The sequence below is a fragment of the Phyllostomus discolor genome, chromosome X (assembly GCF_004126475.2).
Source record: "Phyllostomus discolor isolate MPI-MPIP mPhyDis1 chromosome X, mPhyDis1.pri.v3, whole genome shotgun sequence".
Taxonomy (NCBI): Eukaryota; Metazoa; Chordata; class Mammalia; order Chiroptera; family Phyllostomidae; genus Phyllostomus; species Phyllostomus discolor.
The window spans coordinates 43,397,980-43,419,899 of record NC_050198.1 but is presented as its reverse complement, the minus strand read 5'-3'; the positions used below and the strand labels follow the sequence as shown (position 1 = coordinate 43,419,899).

Genomic DNA, 21,920 nt, shown 5'->3' with positions numbered 1-21,920 from the left:
TCAGGGCACAGGCCTGGGTCGTGAGCCAGGTCCCCAGTAGGGGGCACATGAGAGGCAATTGGTGTTTCTCTCTCCCCCTTCCCCTCTGTCTATAAATAAATAAATAAATAAATAAATAAATAAATAAATAAATAAAATAGAATAGAGCATGCCTCTTAGAAAGTCCTGTATTCAAACTCAGGTCTGCTGTCTGGCTCCCAAGCCTTCGCTCTTAAACTCACGTTGCCTCTACTGAAGGCTTCGTTTCCATAAAAACTTCTGTACTAATGTTTCAAGCTCTCTATTTTTTCCTCCTCAAAGCCACCTAAGCACTCCACTATGTGAAATGACAAGGTTTATGGTTAAAAGTCACACAAGGCCTGTCACTTCATAGTGCCCTAGTATGTCCCAGTGGAAAGAGACTTCTTAGGCCACCAAGTTCAGCCTGAGGCTCAGAGATTTAGAAATAGACAAGACCCTGAGAACAACTCTCCCTTTTCTGATACCCCTAGTCTTCTTTTTGTTCATTCTATCTCATCTTCCCCATTTTTTTAAATGTGAGCTTTTATAGGATCACCTCTTCAGGGCAAGGACTTGATTTTGTTGACACCGTTTTCTGAACTATTTTACTTCTCAGTACTATATAAATTACAAGTGATAGTAAACATAAAAACAGAGAGTTTCACACAAAGACAGACATTGTAAACTATTAAACCCTGAACAAATATCCGAAGTCACTCAAGACATCTACTTTGTTCTGTTTTCATCTAATTTAAATGTGGAAGAATAATCATTGTTGCTGTTTTTTTATAAGATTACACACACATACCCCTACATTTATATGAGTGTGTTTTTTCATATTTTGGGATATCTGGTATGTTATGAATTTGTCTGTGGAATTATAACCTCATTAAAAGAGATTACCATTTTTATGCTGAGACTACCTTAACTACAATGAATTTGAATAGTGCTGCTATAATAATTAAATCCAAAATCATTTATAATCTTATGCTTTCCTTAGAGTAATGTTCATCATTAGCTATGAATGGGAAAACAAACAAGTACATGTATATTCAATTAAAAACCTCAATAGGTCAGGGAAAGAGTGGAATGAAATCAGTGTTTAACACCTCTAGACATGACTAATGATAGTTTGCCTTTCTAGTTACTTTCTTGACTTGAGTTCACTGGGACTTCAATACACACATCAAATTGTCCTTTATTAACAACCAAATATATACCAATCTTGTTACACCAGGGTGTTTAACATCAATCACTATGTGGATTGGCTTTCTATTTTCAGAACTGTATGGCTGAGGGCCTTTAATTTCCATGTTAAAATTATATAGGGTTGATTGGAAAGTAAAATAGCAGCTGAGTTTAGCTTTTCACACTCTGGTTCTGGATGTGCTAGTTCTACAAGAAGAAGAGTAGTGAAGACCATGAACCCATTTCTGGATCCACCTTTGAGACTCCATGAGACCATTCTGAGTCACCATGGCCTCACATTGAAGACTTTACTTATGGTTACTTGTTAGTAATATTAATGGTGTACATCATTTCTGTGATAATATATGTCCAAATTAACAATGATACTCTGCATTAATTTTGTGTTTTCATAAAGCATTTCACAAGCAAAAGTTTAATTATCATCCTATTTAACAGATGAAAAGCACAGATGAGGCTCATAGGTAGTAAATGATTTACCCAAGATATTAGAATGTATGATTAGCCAGTAGTTTAATCCAAATATATTTAATTGAATCCCAATATATCAATATTTTTTTGTTTTGGGTTTTTTTTGTTTTTGCTGTTGATTTTATTTATTTAATATACCATCTTTTATAATTTATACCCTCTAGAAAAATATTGTATACTCTCAAGTTCCAGCTGAAGGTGGAATGGGTTTCATGCTTTCCTAGCTGTGTGATAATTAACAAGTTCTTCCTCCTCCCTTGGTGTTTCCATTTAGAAAATGTGGCTAAAACAGCATCTCCTTCATATTATCCAAATGACTGGTCCTGGTCAGATAAGTACCACCTTCTCTGACACAGAAATAAATTCTTTAAATTATAGGAATTGTTTATTATTTATTTTGATAAAAACTTGGTATAAATTAACACATAGTCATTGCCTACCTGTATTAACACACACACAGATACACAAGGAACATAAAGAATTTCATGACCAGAAATTATTAACACTAATTAACACCAAAACTATTAACACTAATTGCTTTTTGAAGGATGTGTAACCAGAATTTTAAGATAATAAATATTCTTCCCTCTGTAGCTCAAATTTATACAAAGAGCAAGTCACATTGGAATTAATATTCCTGTAGAAACAAAAGGCCCCATGTGTTTGATAAACAATTTTGAAGGTACCATTTCATCACCAAAGTTTCATACACTCATATTTTTCAGGTACCTTGCCTTAGGGAGAAATATTTCTTATCCATATCATGAACTTACATCTCTTGGATCAAATTTTACAGAAAGAAATCATATATCAAAAAGTTAGTGACTAGCCATTTATCTCCCAGCAATTTTGAGGGCACTAAGTTGCCACAGTGCAGAGGACACTAGTTTACTGGGCCTTTTGCCTATCATCTAGAGAGCCCCAGCAGGCTTTGACACCAATCGCTGGAGCTAGGGGTTGTTATCATACCTTTACTCTTTCATGGGGGACTTGGAACATCTTTTTCTGTAGAGATCCAATGTCATGCCCCACTTCCACAGTGACTGATCAGTACATTTATTACACTTTCAGTAGTAAAAATGTATTAACTCCAGTCATATCTGGAGATCTGAAATAGTCATTTTTCCACTTCATTTATGGGAAGGTAGATAGGGAAGACTTGTGCAGAAAATGACACAAATATAAGAACTCAAATATCTAATTAGTTGAAAAATCCTTGGTTCTCTCTGCACCTTTAACACAATTGCAGCTTTTGAACTGTAGCTACAATATTTTATCATTTCAAGCTGTACCTAAGGATGATTTAGAAAATACACTTTCTAATGTAAACAACACTGTATATTTTGTAGGATGCTTGAGGATGACCTGAAGCTGAACAGTGATGAAGATGACCTTGTGCCTATGAAGATCTTGACCACTCAGTGCATTGCCACTGAATTCTACCAGGTAGGAACAGCTTAGGGCTTGGTTTGGGACCTAAGGGTGGGAGCAAAAGGAACTGGAATGGCTTTGCCATCCACAAGTCTACTCTCTACTTCATGTCTGGTCTTTGGTGAGAGAGAAAGAAACAAAGGCATAATGTTCTGAAACAGGTTGCATCAGCTTATACTTTCCTTAAAACTACAGTAAGAAGATGCTGAGCACTTGAAAAGAGCTTTCACCTTTTCCATTGCTTTCTTCTTGGCATATACAATACTGGTCACCAGTAAGCAATTGAAATTGTCTTTCCCTCTTTTGGGCTAAGTATTGTTTTGAATGAGGTGTAAATTTCCTTTAGTGACTACAGTGTGAGGCTTAGAGCCCACACTCATTAATTAATTAAAATGTAAATGCTATTTCATTCACCTTTACCATGTGCTCCACTTCAGAACACAGCTAAGAATCAGCACCCAGCATCTTACAGCTTACATGAAACTTCAGGCAAAAAACCATGTGGCAAAAGCTTGCTGATGCCTTACTTCCATTCTGCATTACAAACATTTACAATACTTACCACTAAATTAAAATTGGAAAAAAAATGTGTTTGCAGAATGTCCAGTGAGACTGGATTCTTGATTTGAAAAGGCCAAGTATCTTTTTTTATCTTTTATGAATCATGAAAATGGCAATATAGTGTATGGTGTCAATGATGCTTGTGTGTTTTCTCTGTGGCAGAGGACTATCATACATGTGAAGTCCTTCTAGGTGTGCTTATAACCTCAAATTAGGAACACAGAATGACTGTCTTTTTTTAAAGCCCTGACCAAGTTCCTTTTACAGTGAAGTCTGCTAGGTTGTAAGACTGAATGAAACCAGAATGTTTTAAAAAGTGCTCATGCACTGATATTTTAAGATAGTTAACAAACATGGAATTCCATTACACTAAATATTTTGTGAGGAACCTGCAAAGAAAAGCTTAGGAAAATCTCAAGGCTCACCTATTTCATTTACATCTACAGTTGTTTATCACACTAGAACTCCTACCATTCTGTATAATTCTAAAATTGAATACATCTTCAATGTTATATGTCCTTTACTTTCTCCACTTTAATTTGCTTACTTTTTTGACAGGATATTTATTTATTTATTTATTTATTTATTTTTTATTTTAATCATTGTTCAAGTACAGTTTTCTCCCCCCTACAGCTGGGACTTAGGACAGAGGAAGCAACAGGAAAGAGCCTAGATGAGCTGCTTTGGCTCACTGGAAAGTCAGAGAAAAGGGGCAGATAGGTTCAAGGGGTTAGCCTAAGACAAGCTGCTGCTACTCATTGTTCCACTGGTTGCAAGTCTTATGGGAACACTTAGAGTTCAGGAGATACACACCCGTGGAGAAAGAAAGGCATGGACATCCTCCTGAGAGAGAGGACTCACTGCATTTTTGATAATATGTACAAATTAAATCATTACAACTTTGGTGCATTGTCAAGAATAGACACAATTTTTATAAAACCAGCCTCACCACCAAGCTTCTGTCTCCCAGCTGAAGGCTGAGACTTCTCTCTTCCAACATGGCTCAAGGCAACTCTCCAATCACAATGAATCATAGCTGAAGCTGTACTAAATTTACCAAAGATCAATTAAAAATCTTTATCAAAATATTCAACCAAAACCCTTACCCAGATTATGCTACCAAGCAACAACTTGCTTTAGAAATAGACATTGAAGAGTCTAAAGTCCAGATTTTGTTTCAGAATTGAAGAGCTGGGCACCAAGTCCAGAAAAATCATAATGTGAGGAGCACATAGAAGCAAGCCAAAAGAAAGATCACCCTGTAGTGAAGAGTCAAAGTAGTGAGGTAGATGGTATCACAACCAGCTATACTTCCTCCCAGTTATACACCTTCATCACAACATTGCAAACAACCCTGGGATTGATTCCAGAGAGCAACTTGTTAAGGAAATTAGGGTTCCGGGATCAAGAGTACAAATTTGGTTTTAAAACTGAAATCTAGATTCCATGTCCAGAGAAAAAAAGAACTTGATGAGCCTTTAGAACAGAAACAAGACCAGGAATAAGATCTCTAACAAGAATATTCAGGGTACAGAAACTATACACAATGACAACAATTTCATTAGCAACTGCCTTATTTTTCTGAAGCCAGAACAGGATGAATGAAGAGACAAATCAGTGTATTTGATGCCATCAGCTTGCGCCCCAAATATCTTTCACTGTTACTGGGAACATGCCTTTCTAAATACACTTTTAGCTTCTCCAGTGGTAAACAGGACTTCAGGAGGGAGGCAGATATGAAGCACCCCACAGCCCTACCATGGACCCACATTTCAGCAGATGTCAAAAGGCCATGAAAATAAACTAATTCATATAATTTTTATTAAATCAGTTTTATTGTTATTCTATTAGAGTTGTCCCAATTTTTCCCTTTGCTCTCCTCTGCCCATCCCATCCCCCACTCCCACAGTAAATTCCCAGACTGTTGTTCATGTCTCTGGGTCATTCATACATGTTTTTTGTCTTAAAAAAAAAGAACAAACACAACTGTCTCCCAAGGGCATGTAGTATATTTAATATACAGGATGCAAACAGTCCCTCTCATACTTGAGTCATGGGCCTCAACACAAATGTAAAATGCACATTTAAATTCCAATGTTTGCTATTTCTGCATTCTGCATTTAATATTCCAATAACAGGAGCTTTGTATTGGTGAATAAAACAAACAAACAAACAACAACAGGCCATTGATTCTGACACATGTAACATTACTTTTTAATGGACATGTTTAAAGCATTAATCAACAATGTGAATGTAGATTTTGCATATTGATTTCCTCTCTATGATTATATAAATTCAATCTGCTTTTTACCTTCTTAAGTTATTGTTTTTCATATTTACCTGAAGAAGTGGCATCCAGTCTGTTGGCCCAAATTATCTGGCATTTTAGTATATATGTGGTGATTTTGTGTAAGTCCTGCCACCCTTGAATAATCCCAGTTGATGAGTCAGAAGATTTTCATGGCATGCCATCCTTAGACCAGTCATGCCTTCCTCAATGAAGCTTTATTATTTAAAAGAAAGGTTTAACTGGAAGATATAAAGCAAAGCAAGATGATGGTTTATTCCCCTTAACTGGGCCCAAGAAGCAAGAAGTGAGCACGAGGTTATAAACATTTGCAAATGAAACCTGCTTATAGGGATTGAGGACAAGTGAAAAGGTTGAAAGGCTAAAGAACAAGAAAGAATGTGTGTGTAGTAGTGGAAGCAACAGTGACAGCTATGTTTGGTGAACTCTGGCTTTCTGAGGACAAACTTTCTTTTCAAAGATGCATGGATTGAAATAATTTTTCTTTTTTTATTGTGAGAAGATTCACATAACATAACATTAACCATTTTGAAGTATACACTTCAGTGACATTTAATACTTTCACAAGGCTGTGCATCCATCACTAGTTCCAGAATAGTTACATCAACAGAAAAGAAAAACCCACAAATATTAAGGAGTTACTCCAAATTTCCCTGTTCCCTCAGCCCCTGACAACCACTAATCTACTTACTGTCTCTATGGGTTTGCCTAGTTTATATAAATGAAATGATACAACATGTGACCTTTCGTTTGACACTTTCACTCATCATAATGTTTTGTTAGTTCTTCCATGTTGTAGCATGCATCAATACTGCATTCCCTTTTATGATTAAATAATATTCTGTTAGACACTTGTTTGTTAGATACATGCATTACTTTTTGTTTATCCATAAGTTACTTGATTGACATTTTGGTTGTTTCTACATTTTGGCTTTTGAAAATAGTGCTGCTATGAGCATTTGTATCCAAGAATTTTTTGGAACATGTGTTTCAGTTCTTTTGAGATGAATTTTTTAAGTTATTTTAAATTCTTCTACCCAAAAGTGGAATTGTTAAGTCATATAGTAATTCTATGTTTAACTTATTGATGGACTGCCAAAATCATTTTCTTTTCAAGTGACTTAACACAGTACCATGTAGATAATACAGTTAATTTATCTCATCATATAATTGGGCCTTCATACCTTCACAAATTTAGGAGGAGTGCTGAGAGCTGCCCTTTCTCTGTGCCAGGCCTTATGACAAGGTATTGTGTCTCATTTGAACCTTGCATAAAACCTTAAAGGTAAGCTTGGATCTGTGGTCTTTGCTACAGAATTGCAGAATCATTCTACTTGTGGCAGGATGAATAAGAGAAAAGCATACAAATTCTTTGGTGCATTAAGTGATGCATCCAAGGGACCAGACCACACCAGTGGTTTAAGCTGACATTATGTTTAGAAACTTTCTCAGAACCTAGTTGCTACATTCATAGAGACATATTCCAATAAAAAGCTATTACCTTTCTCTACAACCTCGCCAGTACTTGTTTGTGAATTTGTTAACGATGGCCATTCTGACTGGTGTGAAGTGGTATCTCATTATGATTTTTCCTTTCTTAAAAATTGTATTTATTTATCTTTTAGAGAGGTAAAGGAAGGGAGAAAAAGAAGGAGATAAACATCAATGTGTGGTTGCCTTTCATGAGCCCCCAGCTGGGAACCTGGACCACAACCCAAGCATGTGCCCTAGACTGGGAATCAAACCAGCGACCCTCTGATTCGCAGGCTGGCACTCAACCACTGAGCCACAACAGCCAGGGCTCATGGTAGTTTTAACTTGCATCTCCCTAATGGCTAGTGATGCTGAACATCCTTTCATAAGTCTATGGGCCCTCTGTATGTCCTTCTTGGAGAAGTGCCTGTTGAGGTCCTTTGCCCATTTTTTAAAATCGGATTGTTTGTCTTCCTGGTGTGGAGTCATGTGAGTTCTTTATATATTTTAGAGATCAAACCCTTGTCTCAGGTATCCTTGACAAACATGTTTTCTCATATGGTTGGTTCCCTTTTCATTTCATTGATGCTTTCTTTAGCCATGAAGCTTTTTAATTTAGTGTAGTCTGATTTGTTTATTCTTTCCTTTATATTCCTTGCCCTAGTGAAGATATTGCTGAGTGGGATATCTGAAATTTTCCTGACTATGTTCTCCTCTAGGACTTTTATGGTATCATGTCTTATATTTAAATCTTTTATCCAACTTGAGTTTATTTTGTGTATGGTGCAAGTTGGTGGTCTAGTTTCATTTTTTTACATGTACTTGTCTATATCTCCCAACACCATTAATTGAAGAGACTATTTTTATTCCATTTTATGTTCCTTTCCCTTTTGTCAAATATTAATTGACTATAGTTACACGGGTTTATTTCTGGGATCCCTATTCCATTCCATTGATCTACATGTCTGTTCTTATGCCAATACCAAGGGATACAGACCAGTGCAGTCATTGTGGAAAACAGCATAGAGTTTCATAAAACAACTAAAGATGGAACTGCCTTTTGTTCCAATTATCTCACTGCTGTGATTAAACCCTGATAATCCTGAAACACTAATTCAAAAGAACCTATACATCCCATATGTTCATAGCAGCATTACTTACAATACCCAAGTGCTGGAAAGAGCCTAAATGCCTGTCAATAAATGAATGGATCAAAAAACGGTGGTTCATTTACACAATGGAATACTGTGTGTGACAGAAAGAAAGAACTCCTACCCTTTCCGACTGTTCTCTGACTCATGGGTATGGACAACAGGGTGGTGACTGACTGAGAGACAGGGGAGAGCAATGGTGAAAAAGGTGGGGCAACTGTATTTGAACAAAACAACAGAAAAATTAAAATAAAAATGAATTAAAAAATAAATTAGTGAATTAAAAAAATATCTATAACCCCTGGCTGGTATAGCTCAGGGCATTGAGTGCCAACCTGCGAAGCAAAGGGTTGCCAGTTTGATTCTCACTCAGGGCACATGCCTGGGTTGAGGGCCAGATCCCCAGTAGGGGGCACACAAGAGGCAACCACACAATGATATCTCTCTCCCTCTCTTTCTCCCTCCTTTCCCCTTTCTAAAAAATAAATAAATAAAATATTTTTAAAAAACAAATGAACAATTTGCTTTGAGGCAAAAACATTCTAATGAGTTGTTTTTTGGTTACATCATTGTAAGTAGCTCCAATTTTTGCAATTCTACTTAATGCGATCTCTCTTTTTCTGCCTCAGATTATCCTGGTACCCTTAGAAACATGCACTTAATTGAAAGCATGTTACCGGGGGTATGTGGACCTTTAGATTAGGTGCTAGTAACAGAGTGGCACCTCAAGGATGTTAACATTTACAGAAAAAATAGTATTCTCTGAGCTCTTCCCCTATACGTCATAAGTTCACTTGTCTGAAAATTACTAATTACCTGAAAAAAAAAAAAAACCAGCTTGGTTTTAATCCAGGTTTTTTATTTTGGTTTTACATTTCACTTAATTTTGTTTTTTTGTTTGTTTCTATTATTATTGGCAGATGATCTTACAGGCTAGGTTGTTATTTGATAATTGTAAATAAGATAAATTCCATGGTAACAGAAAATCTGAACATTCTGGCGGCTTTGAAATGTGTTCCTTGTACCTGTGATGCATATCATACTTTCTTTTTCTTCTTTTTAAAATATATTTTACTGATTATGCTGTTACAGTTGTCTCAAATTCTCCACCTTTGCCCCCTCCAACCAGTACCCCCACTCTCTCTGGCAAATCCCCTTCCTTAGTTCATGTCCACAGTTTGTGCATGTAGTCTTTGGCTTCTACATTTCCTATTCTTAATATCCCCCTGTCTATCCTGTACCTATAAATTTGTACTTCTTAATCCCTGAACCTTTTCCCCCATTCTTCTCCTTCCCTTCCCCCTTCCCAATAGATAACCCACCAAATGATCTCCATATCTATGATTCTGTTTCTGTTTTTCTTATTGTCATATTTTCAAAATATAGTAGCCAAGTTGAATTCAAGCCCACTTTTATGTTTCAAGTTTGAAAATGAAAATGATACAATAAATTTTAATACTGCTATCAGCTGACTCTTTTGAAGTTGACATGATATAGTGAATACATTTGTTGTGACAGCAGATACTCCTGTTTGCTGTAATTGTTCCTGTTTTTTAGCCACAGTTCTTCATCATACTGAACAAGTTGTTACCTCCCAAAAGTTTGCTTGCATTTCCATTTACTTTGTTATCAGCAGAAATGCTGGGGAATGACTCTTCAGTAATGACATCAATATGGCATACACAGCAGAAGAGGTCAGCCCACCAGAACTATAGAAACAGCAGATGGATTAAGATGAAACCAGGTACAAAATAACTTTGATAGAGTATTTTAATTTAAACAATTTGTTTGTCATTGCCTTTCATTGAAATCCCCCACAAAATGATCAAGTTTGGGTTGTTAAGCCTGAAGCATGTAGCTAAATAAAATCTATACATTGTCATACTCTAACTATCCAGCAATTATAGAATGGGAGGACATTTTAATTTATTCATTAAAGATAAGAAAGTAAATAGGATAACATATTAAGTTAATGCAATAACATTGGCCTTCATATTCACAAGATTTTGTTTCCCATTTGGCTGTATTATGAGAGACTTGATTAATAAGAAATTGCTTAGCACTTGCAAAAATACAAATATTTTAATTTAGTTTTAGAGAGAGAGGAAGGAAAAGATAAAGAGAAGGAGATAAACATCAGTGTGTGATTGCCTCTTACATGTCCCTTACTTGGTACTTGGCCCACAACCCAAGCATGTGCCTTGACTGAGAATCGAACCAATGACTCTTTCGTTCACAGGCTAGAACTCAATCCTCTTTGCCACACCAGCCATGGCTGATGTAATTTTTAAAATGTGCTCCAGACAATTAGGTAAAGGGGATATGAATGGGGATGGAAAGAGACATAACTTAGGTAATGATAATAGAATTGTATTCCTGAAACCTATATAATTTTTTAATAACCAATGTTGCCCAATAAATTCAATTAAAAAACTAACAAATTTTGTTAACAAGCTCATGTACATGTTTATCCTCCCCAAAATATCTAATTATAGGTGCATGTCTATATCTTTATATAATTTTAGAGGCACACTATTTCATGTTTATATATATTTATATATATGTTGGTATATGTGTATGTGTGTTTGTGTGCGTATATATGAAATACCACTCTGAATTTTGATTTATTTTTTATTTCATTAAAGATATTTTGGGAGTCTTCAAAAACTAAAACTATTCACTTTAACTGTTTATTAAAAATTAAAATTTATTAAAAATTTCCAAAAAATGCTCCAGGCAAGTCTGTAACTGTTTAAAATCATGCATGTTTTTTTTTTTAATTGCAATTAGGTATTCTATTTTTAGTACCAGATACTTTGATTTATAATCTTCAGATTGCCTTTTATTTTAATCTCGAAAAAGGTGTCATGGGCACACAGAGATGTAAAGAAGCACAATGTTTGTACATGTTGTGCTTATCATAACAGATGACTAGATTCTAGCTAACACACATTACAATTTGTGAATTGTCCATCTATGAGCATTTTGCTATTTTGCTTTGCTTAATTGTTTTCTCACAATATATCTTAAACCAGATATTGGTGAGGGTCAGCTACTTGACCACAAAACAAACAGAAACTGAATGGATAGAGGCTGGTTCTTCAGAATAGATAACTCTCATGGAGAACAGGGGTGATCATAGCGGTTATTCCACAATGAGCACATGGGACATATCTGCTTCTATACAAAGGAAATCAGGGGGTTAGCAGCCACTCCTGGGGACCTGGGGATCACTAAGTTGAGCTGAATTGGAGTACTGAAAGGAAAAGGTATCACCATGTTTCCCTTGTCACTACCTCCTGGTTCGAGAAAGTGGCTAGACATCATAGGTTGTCTCTCCACTCTCAATGAACATTTTATTTGGCAGAAGCATGTTATTTTTCTTTTTATTTTTTTATTACTCTCATTTATTCTATTATAGTTGTACCAATTTTCCCCATTGCTCTCCTCTGCCTAGTCCACTCTCTGCTCCCACAGTCAATCCCTACAGCATTGTCCATGTCCATGGGTCATTCATATATGTTATTTAACTGTTCCCTTCCCCTTCTTTGCACCATTACCATGTTTCATGTCTCTGGTTCTTTTAGCTTGTTAGTTATTTTGTTCATTGCATACCTCTTGTAAGTGAGATCATATAGTATTTGTCTTTCATTGAATCATTTATTTCACTTAGCATAATAGTCTCCAGCTCCAACCAGGCTGTCACAAAAAGTAGGAGTTATTTCTTTTTTCTGCTGTGTAGTATTCCATTGTGTAAATGTACCACAGTTTTTTAATCCATCCATCTACTGATGGTCACTTAAGCTGTTTCCAACACTAGGCTATTGTAAATAGCACTGCTATGAACACAGGGGTACATAAGTTATTTTGAATTGGTGATTTTGATTTGGTGAGTGGGATTCTTAGAGTATATTCCCAGTGATGGAATTGTTGGGTCAAAAGGTAGTTCTATTTTTATTTTTGAGGAAATTCCATATTTTTCCCACAGTCACAGTTCCAGTCAGCATTGCCACCAACAGTGCACTAGGGTTCCCTTTTCTCTGCATCCTCACCAGCACTTTTTTTGTTTATTTATTGATGATGACTCAAAACATGTAATAATTAAAATGACAAAATTTTAAGACAAAGACAGACTCTTAGAGGCAGGAAGGGAGAAACAACTAGTAATATACAAGGATACTCAGATAAGGCTGTCATCTGATTTCTTAACAGAAACACTACAAGCCAGAAGGGAATGACATGAAATATTCCAAGAAATGAAAAGCAAAGACCTGCAACCAAAACTACCATAGCCAGCAAGGCTCTCTTTTAAAAGAGAAGGTGAAATAAGGAGCTTCCCAGACAAAAACAAAACAAAACAAAAACCAAAAACAGCTAAGAGAGTACATCTCTGCTAAACCAGCATTGCAAGATATGTTAAAGGGCTGCTTTAAGAAGATGAAGAAAGTGGGGCACAGGTACCAAAAGAAAAATGCCAGTGAGTAAATACTTATCAGTAATAACCATTCATTTAAATGTAAATGAATTTAATGCTCCAATCAACAGACACAGGTTAGCTGACTGGATAAGGAAACAAGACCTGCATATATGCTGTCTATAAGAGACTCACCACAAAACAAAAGACCTACACAGACTGAAAGTGAAGGACTAGAAAAATATTTCAAGCAAATAACATTAAAAAACATTAATAAAACAAAAGACATTAAAAAAGTGGCATAGCGATACTTATATCAAAGAAAGGACACTTCAAAACAAAGGCCATAAGACAAAGAAGGTCACTACATAATACTTAAGGAAGTAGTCCAACAAGAGGATATAACCCTTGTAAAATATGTCCACCCAACCTAGGAACACATAAATATATAAGAAAAATCTTGGAAGACTTTAAGAATAAGATTGACAGCAATACAACTTTGTAGGGGATTTTAACATTCCACTGTCAACAATGCATAGATCATGCAAACAAAAAATCAACAAGGATATTGTGTCAGTGAATGACACTCTAGATCCAATGGACTCAATTGTTATTTACAGATAATTTCATGGCAAAGAAACAAATTATACATTCTTTTCTAATGCACATGGATCATTTTCAAAGATAGACAACACAGTAGGAACACAAAATGAGCCTCTACAAAATCAAGAAAATCAAAATCACATCAACCATTTTCTCAACATAACAAGGACTTGAAACTAGAAACCAACTGCAAGTAAAAACTCAAAAATGTTCAAATACATGGAATGGAGTCTGAATCACATGTCCTTAAATAATGAATTATTTAACAATTAAATCAAGGAATAAATAAAAAATATGTGGAAAAAAATGAAAATGAGCACAAATCACACCAAAACCTGTGGGTCACTGCAAAGGCAGTCCTGAGAGGGAAGTTCATAGTAATACAGGCCTACCTAAAGAAGATACAAAAATCTAAAATAAATAAACTAACCTGACACCTAGAAAGAACTGGAGGATCAACAAGAAACAAAGCCCAGAGCCAGTAGAAGGAAGGAAATAGTCAAGATCAAAGCAAAATTAAATGAGATAGAAAGTAAAACATATAATTCAAAGGATCAATGAATCCAGGAGCTAGTTCTTTGAAAAGATAAACAAAACTGACAAACTTTTAATCAGACACAAAAAAAAAAAAAAAAAAAAAAAAAAAAAAGAGAGAGAGAGAGAGAGAGAGAGAGAGAGATAGGAGCCAAATAAAAAAAAATCAGAAATGAAAGAGGAGAAGTAACAATTGATACCACAGAAACGCAAAGGATTGTAAGAACTTACTGTGAAAAACTATATGCCAACATTTTTTTAAAACTTGGGCAAAATGGATGAATTTCTAGAAACATATAATCTTCCAAAACTGAATCAAGAAACAGAAAGCCTGAACAGACCAATAACAGCTAGCAAAATTAAAGCAGTAATCATACAATTCCCAGCACACACAAGCCCTGGACTAGGTGGTTTAATGGGCAAATTATATCCAACAGTCAAAGAAAAATTAGTGCCTGTCCTTCTCAAAATATTCCAAAAAATTCAAGAGGAGGGAAGACTCTCTAACTTTTTTTTTGAGGCCAGTATTATCTTAATTCCAAAACCAGATACAACACAGAAAGAAAATTACAGAACAATAGCTCCAAAAAATGTAGACACTAAAATCCTCTACAAAATATTGACAATCCAGATCTTGTAATACATTAAAAATATCATATACCATGATCAAGTGGAATTCATCTCAAGGATGCGAGAATGATACAATATTTGCAGATCAATAAGCATAATACACTACATAAACAAAATGAAAGATGAAACTCACACACTAATAGATGCTGTAAAAGTATTTGATAAGGTGCAGCACCCATTTAAAATAAGAACACAGCAAAGTGGAAGTAGAGGGAGTATACCTCAACATAATAAAGGCCATATATGAGAAACATACTGTCAACATCATACTCAATGGGAAAAACAATGCTTTTCCCTTAAGATCAGGAACAAAATACTGGTGCCTGCTTTCAGTACTCTTATTCAACAAAGTTCTTGAAGTTCTAGCCACAGGGATCAGGCAAGAAAAATAATGAAAGGCATCCAATTGGAAAGGAGGAAGTAAAGCTGTCACTGTTTGTGAATGACATGATAGTGTACACAGAAAACCCTATAGTCTCCACCAAAAAACTACTCAACTTAATAAGTTAACTTAGCAAAATGGCAGCATGTTCTTTTTCTTAGGACACTTCTTCACTCCAGTTTGGATCCCAAATCTATGGTTAGAGCCTGGTGGTATTTGATTGGTAACTAATAAACCTCAGGCAATGTACCACATGTACTTATGTTTATTGAAAGGTCCCAAGTCTTGAGTGTAGTCAGGATTCTAGTATACACTGGAACAACAAGAACACCTCTAGTAAAAGCCATGTAATAAAGCACATTGCCATACTGAAAATGTGAGAATTTTAAATTTATATGCTCTCTTTGAAAATTTTACTAAGGCTTTGATTTAGGGCCCAAGGAATGCTTTACTGTGTTCCTGAAATATCTGCCATCCATTGGAAAAAGGTACCCGGCAGACTTCAAACACCTAGGGCCTTGTCCTGAATGGAAAACAGAATTTGTCTTATTCTGAAGCAGCTATATTTTTTATTTATTTAGCAAAATGAAAAGAATATAACCATAAACATCTTAATGAACACAAGATGTGTCTATTCAAAATTTAAGTGGATGGGCAGATAAAAGCATCAGACCCTCTAAAATGCATGGGATAACATAACTCATGTTTCTCAGGATTATCTCATAGGGGTCTTTGAACATTAGATATAAAAATGTATACATTTTCTAGTAAATCTTGTTTTTTGCTAATGGAAGTGGACACAGAATAGTCATATTTTGCTTAATGACAGGGAAATGCACCATTAGGTGATTTCCTCATTGTTTTACTGCTTAAGGACAATGTTGAGGAAATATTAAATAAAGCACAAGGAGAAACAATGTTGCAATCTAGAGATGCTTTATGTATGAAGTTGTTGCAGGCAGAACACAACGTACTGTTTTACAGTAAACTTTTTCTTTAGAAGTAGAAAGAATATACTCTAAAATAATTATAAAAATAGCCCTGGCTGGTGTGGCTCAGTGGATTGAGTACCAGCCTGTGAACCAAAGGGTTGCCCATTTGATTCCCAGTCAGGGCACATGCCTTGGTTGTGGGCCAGGTCCCCAATGGGTGTGCATGAGAGACAACCATGCATTGATGTTTCTCTCCCTGTCTTTCTCCGTTCCTTTCCCCTCTCTAAAAATAAATAAATAAAATATTTAAAAAACAAAGTAATCATAAAATAGAGTATAGTAAATACATAAGCCAGTAGCAAAACTGTTTATTGTAATTATCAAGTATTTTGTAGAGCACATAATTGTATCACTATACTTTTATAAGATTGGCAGTGTAGTAGGTTTGTTTAAACTGACATCACAAACACATGAGTAATGTGTTGCACTATGATGTTACAATGTCTATGAGGTCATTAGGCAATAGGAATTTTACAGCTCCATTATAATCTTATGGGACCACTCTTCTATATTCCATCTATCACTGACTTAGTTGTTATTAAGTGCTGCAAGCATGACTATATACTGAAATGCTTGTGTGTGTGTATTAAAATATAGGATGCCAGAAGTTAAAACGACCATGGAGAGTCTTCGCTCCAGCTGCCTAATCTTGTCAATGACACTGGAGCACAGTGTCAGTTGGCATTTTGTATTTTAAGATAACAAAAATATATTGGTTCCTGTCCCAGTTCCTGGCTCAGAGCTCCTAAAACCCTTGTAATTCCCTAAGTGATTAAAATATCAGGATCACCTTTTTAATAAATACTTTTTCTTTGACTCCAGTTGCTGACACAAGGTATTGAATCCCTTGGAATTTCCTGGATGATAAGAATGGCTGTTGTCCTAATGTGGCAACTCTGCATAGGCTCCTGGATGGGAAATGGTTACAAGAAAGATTAAGCCATGATTTGAGGCTTGTAACTTTAAGCCTAATCCCCCCCACACATCCACTTCTCTAGAGATGGGAGAGAGGCTATAAATTGAATTACTAAGTGAACATGCTTATGTTAAGAAGCCTCTAGAAAAATTCTGATAATATGGGGTTTAGAGAGCTTCCTGGTTGGTGTACACATCCACATACCAGGAGGGTGACAAGCCCCAAATCTATGGGGACAGATGTTCTTATGCTTGGGACTCCCCAGACCTTGTACAATATACCTCTTCATCTGACCATTCATCAGTATTTTTTACCATACTCTTTAATAAACTGGTAAACAGAAGTAACTCTTTTCCCAAGTCCTGTGAGCCACTCTAGAAAATTATTTGAACTCAAGGAAGGGGCTATGGGAGCCTGTTATTTATAGTCCATAAGTCCAAAGCACAGGTGACAACCTGGACTGCAACAGGCATCTAATGTGGGGGGGGGGGAGTTTTGTGTGACTGGGCCCTTAACCTGTGGGATCTCATGCTGTCTCTGGGTAGATAGTGTCACAATTGAGTTAAATTGTAAGATGCCCGGCTGGTGTTGCAAAAAATTCTTAGAGGGGAAAAACCCCTCAAACATCTGGTTTCAGAAGTGAGTGGGGTAGTGGTGTGAGAGTAGGAATAAACACAAGTGAAATACTACTGCATTTTCCAATACAGGTATATGATAAAGATGGATGTACAGTAGTTCCCCCTTATCTGAGGGGCATAAATACCAAACCCCCCAGTGGATGCTTAAAACCACAGGTAGCACTTAATTCTATGTATACTATGTTTTGTTCCAATACATATTGATACATACTTATGATAAAGTTTAATTTGCAAACTAGACATGGACAACAATAACTAATAATAAAATAGAACAGTTATAACAATATACTGTAATAAAAATTATCTGAATGATGTAGGGGCCATTACGAAGTAAAATAAAGGTTACTTAAACATTGCTCTGATTCCGTGACAGTCCATCTGATAACTGAGATGGCTACAAAGTGACTAATGGGAGGGTAGGGTGGACAACATGGGGTTGTTGGACAAAGGAATGATTCACATCTCAGACAGGACACAGCAGGATGGCATAAGCTTTCATTACACAACTCAGAATGGCACACAATTTAAAACTTATGAATTGTTTCTGGAATTTTCTATTTAATATTATTGGACTGTGGTTAACCATAGGTAACTGAAATTATGGAATGGGAAACTGCAGAGAAGAGGGGTTGTTACTGTAGTGTCCTTACCAAGAACAGAAGGAGCTATCTTTATAGCCTGAACATAATAGTATGCTAATGCTAAAGACACATCATCAGTATTTGCTCCCATGTAGGTTTTGGGATATGTACATCATTGAATACATGCTATTCAATAAGAATATTCTTCCAATTTTTCTGGGTGCACATGGTAATGAGAGAGTCTGTATTAGCTATTGATTGTCTTCCACCAAAGTAGACATATCAATTTTGTGAGGGGTGCTCCCCTAGCATCAATGGCAAGAAGGCTCAGAGTGGCTGGGGAAAGAAAATTGAATTTTCAAATCCACAAAGCTGAGGGAAACAGAGTAATGGAATGCCGTTTACATTAGCCCTTCTAATGGGAATAGTAAATAACTCAAGCCAATACTAAGATGTTCTGCCTGGTGTCCTTTTTTTTTATTCTACTTAGAGAATTAATGTTTACAGATGACTTTTATAAGTGAAACATGTTTCTCCCCCAAAGACAGTGCATTTTTTATTAAGTTACAACATACCAAAATATTAGTTATAAATAAAGTTGCCAGCTGACAAATGGATTGTGAAAATTTTTTGATGCATCAAAATAGCCAGCCTGTAGAGAACAAGCCTTAATGAAATGCATGTACTTCTAAATCTTGTTATCACACCATCTTAGGGCCAAGCACTATAAAACTCCCCAAGGTTACCATGTTAATGAAATATGCATGCAGGATCAAGTATGACCTACTGTGAGGCCACTGTTCAGCTGACATTGATAGGATCTTGAATGGAAGGACAGATGAAGTTGACAAATAATTCAACAAGCAATGGAAAGCAATGAAAGATTTTGAGAAAGAGTGATGTTATCAAAGAGCATAAAATGGAGTTACCAGGTAGACCAGGTATGAGTAAGAACTTCAGGTGACTATTAGGTGTTTTCCTAAAGATTGCAGTCCCTGAGTGTAAACTCAGAAATTCAGATAGGCACCTATGTGTTGCAAAATGCTGAGATAATTTTTCTTCTTAATCTACCATCCTGGCTGTGCATGAATGTTACCAGCTGAAATTCCAGCCTATAGGATATAATACAAGCCTGTCTGTCTGTTTTACCCAATCCAGTGAAATCTATTTAAATGCTGTAATTAAGCTGTTCATTTTTATTTTGGGGCAAGTACTCTCAGTGTATGTCTGTTTAATTGATTTAAACAATTCTGTAGAGATTGATTTTAGACCATCTGAATACCTGGATGATTATTTGTTAATAGAGGAGTTTCTCTTCTGAGCTTAGGCAATTGATACAATTTTTTTCATTTTCTTGCAATAATTATTTTATTGTTGTTCAATTACAGTTGTCTGCATTTCCCTCCCACCACTCCCCTCCACCCCAGCCAAACCCACCTCCCTACCTTTCTTCCACTCTCCCCCTTGGTTTTTCCATGTGTTCTTTCAGGAAGGGTTCCTGAAAACCCTTCCCCTCATTATCCCTGCCCAACTTCCCTATGGTTACTGTCAAATTGTTCTTAATTTCTATGTCTCTAGTTATATTTTGCTTACTTTTATCTTTTGTTGATTATGTTCCAGTTGAAGGTGAGATCATGTGATATTTGTCCCTTACTGCATGGCATATTTCACTTAGAATAATGCTCTCCAGTTCCATCCATGCTGTTGCAAAGTGTAGGAGCTCCTTTCTCTCTGCTGTATAGGATTCCATTGGGTAAATCTACCATAGTTATTTTTTAATGTTATTGAGAGAAATTTTATTTATTTATTTATTTATTTATTTAAATTTTATTTTAATCGCTGCTCAAGTACAGTTTTCTGCATTTTGCCCCCATCCCAGCCCATCCCCCAGCCCTCCCTACCTCCCTCCCATTTCCACCCCCCATTGTTATTGTACATATGTCCTTTATATTTGTTCCTGCAAACCATTCCCCTTTTCCCCTGAAATTCCTTCACCTCTCCCCTGTGGTCACTGTTAGCCTGTTCTCAATTTCAGTGTCTTTGGTTATATTTTGCTTGTTTGTTTGTTCTGTTTAGTAGGTTCCTGTTAAAGGTGAATCATATGGTATTTGTCTTTCACTGCCTGGCTTATTTCACTTAGCATAATGGAATTTCCAGTTCCATCCATGCTGTCTCAAAGGGCAGGAGCTCCTTCTTTCTTTATGCTGCTGCATAGTATTCCATTGTGTAAATGTACCATAGTTTTTGGATCTATTCATTTACTGATGGGCACTTAGGCTGCGTCTAGCACTTGGCTATTGTAAATTGTGCTGCTCTGGTCATTGGGGTGCATAGGTTCTTTTGGATTGGTGTTTCAGGGTTCTTAGGATAGAATCCCAGCACTGGAATTGCTGGGTCAAAAGGCACTTCAATTTTTAGTTTTCTAAGGGAATTTATACTGTTTTCAATAGTGGCTGCACAAGTCTGCATTCCCACCAACAGTGCACTAGGATTCTTTTTTCTCCACATCCCCTCCAACACTTGTTTGTTAATTTCTTCATGATGGCCATTTTGACCTGTGTGAAGTGATATCTCATTGTGGTTTTACTTTGCATCTGTCTGATGGCTAGTGATGCTGAGTATCTTTTCATTTGTCTCTGGGCCCTCTGTATGTCCTCCTTGGAGAAGTGTCTGTTCAAATCTTTTGCCTATTTTTTAATCACATACTTTTTTTTTTTCCTGAAGTGGAGTCGTGAGAATTCTTTATATATTTTGGAGAAATATACAAAGATACCTCTTGTCTGAGGTGTCATTGGCAAATATGTTTTTCCATATGGTTGGCTCTCTTTTCATTTCAATGCTGTTTTCTTCAGCCATGCAGAAGCATTTTAGTTTGATGAGGTCTCATTTGTTATGCTTCCCTTTATGCCCCTTGCTTTATGGGACATATCTGTGAAGATGCTGTTGCATGGAATGTCAGATTTTCTTACCAATGTATTCCTCTAGGACTTTTACAGTGTTATGACTTATATATGTCTTTTTTAAAAGATTTTATTTATTTATTTTTTAGAGAGGGAAGGGAGGGAGAGAGAGAGAGAGAGAGAGAGAGAGAGAGAGAGATCAATGTGCAGTTGCTGGGGGCCATGGCCTGCAACCCAGGCATGTGCCCTGACTGGGAATCGAACCTGCGATGCTTTGGTTCTCAGCACGCGCTCAATCCACTGAGCTATGCCAGCCAGGGCAACTTATATATGTCTTTATCCACCTTGAATTTATTTTTGTGAATGGTGTAAGTTGGTGATCAAGTTACATTTTTTTTTTGCTTGTAGCTGTCCATATCTCCCAACACCATTTGTTGAAGAGGCTATTTTTGCTCCAATTTATGCTGCTGTCCCCTTTCTCAAATACTAACTGACCATAGAGACTTGGGTTTGTTTTTTCTGGGATCTCTGTTATATTCCATTGGTCTATGTGCCTGTTTTATGCGAGTACTAGGCTGTTTTTATTACAGTGGCCTTGTAATACAGTTTGATATCAGTATTTTGATCCCTCCTACATTGCTCTTCTTTCTGAAAATTCCTGCAGCTTTTTGGAGTCATTTATGGTTCAACATAAATTTCTAAAATGTTTGTTCTATATCTGTGAAATAT

General features: G+C 36.2%; 1 protein-coding gene across 1 annotated transcript in view; it reads left to right on the top strand.

Annotated features, from left to right (window-relative positions):
* AFF2 (AF4/FMR2 family member 2) overlaps positions 1-21,920 on the top strand; it is a 587,647-nt gene that overhangs the window by 381,182 nt on the left and 184,545 nt on the right. Inside the window, exon 8 of the mRNA XM_028523486.2 lies at positions 3,027-3,123. Within this exon, the coding sequence (XP_028379287.1) occupies positions 3,027-3,123 (97 nt within the window). The remainder of the gene's footprint in view (positions 1-3,026; positions 3,124-21,920) is intronic.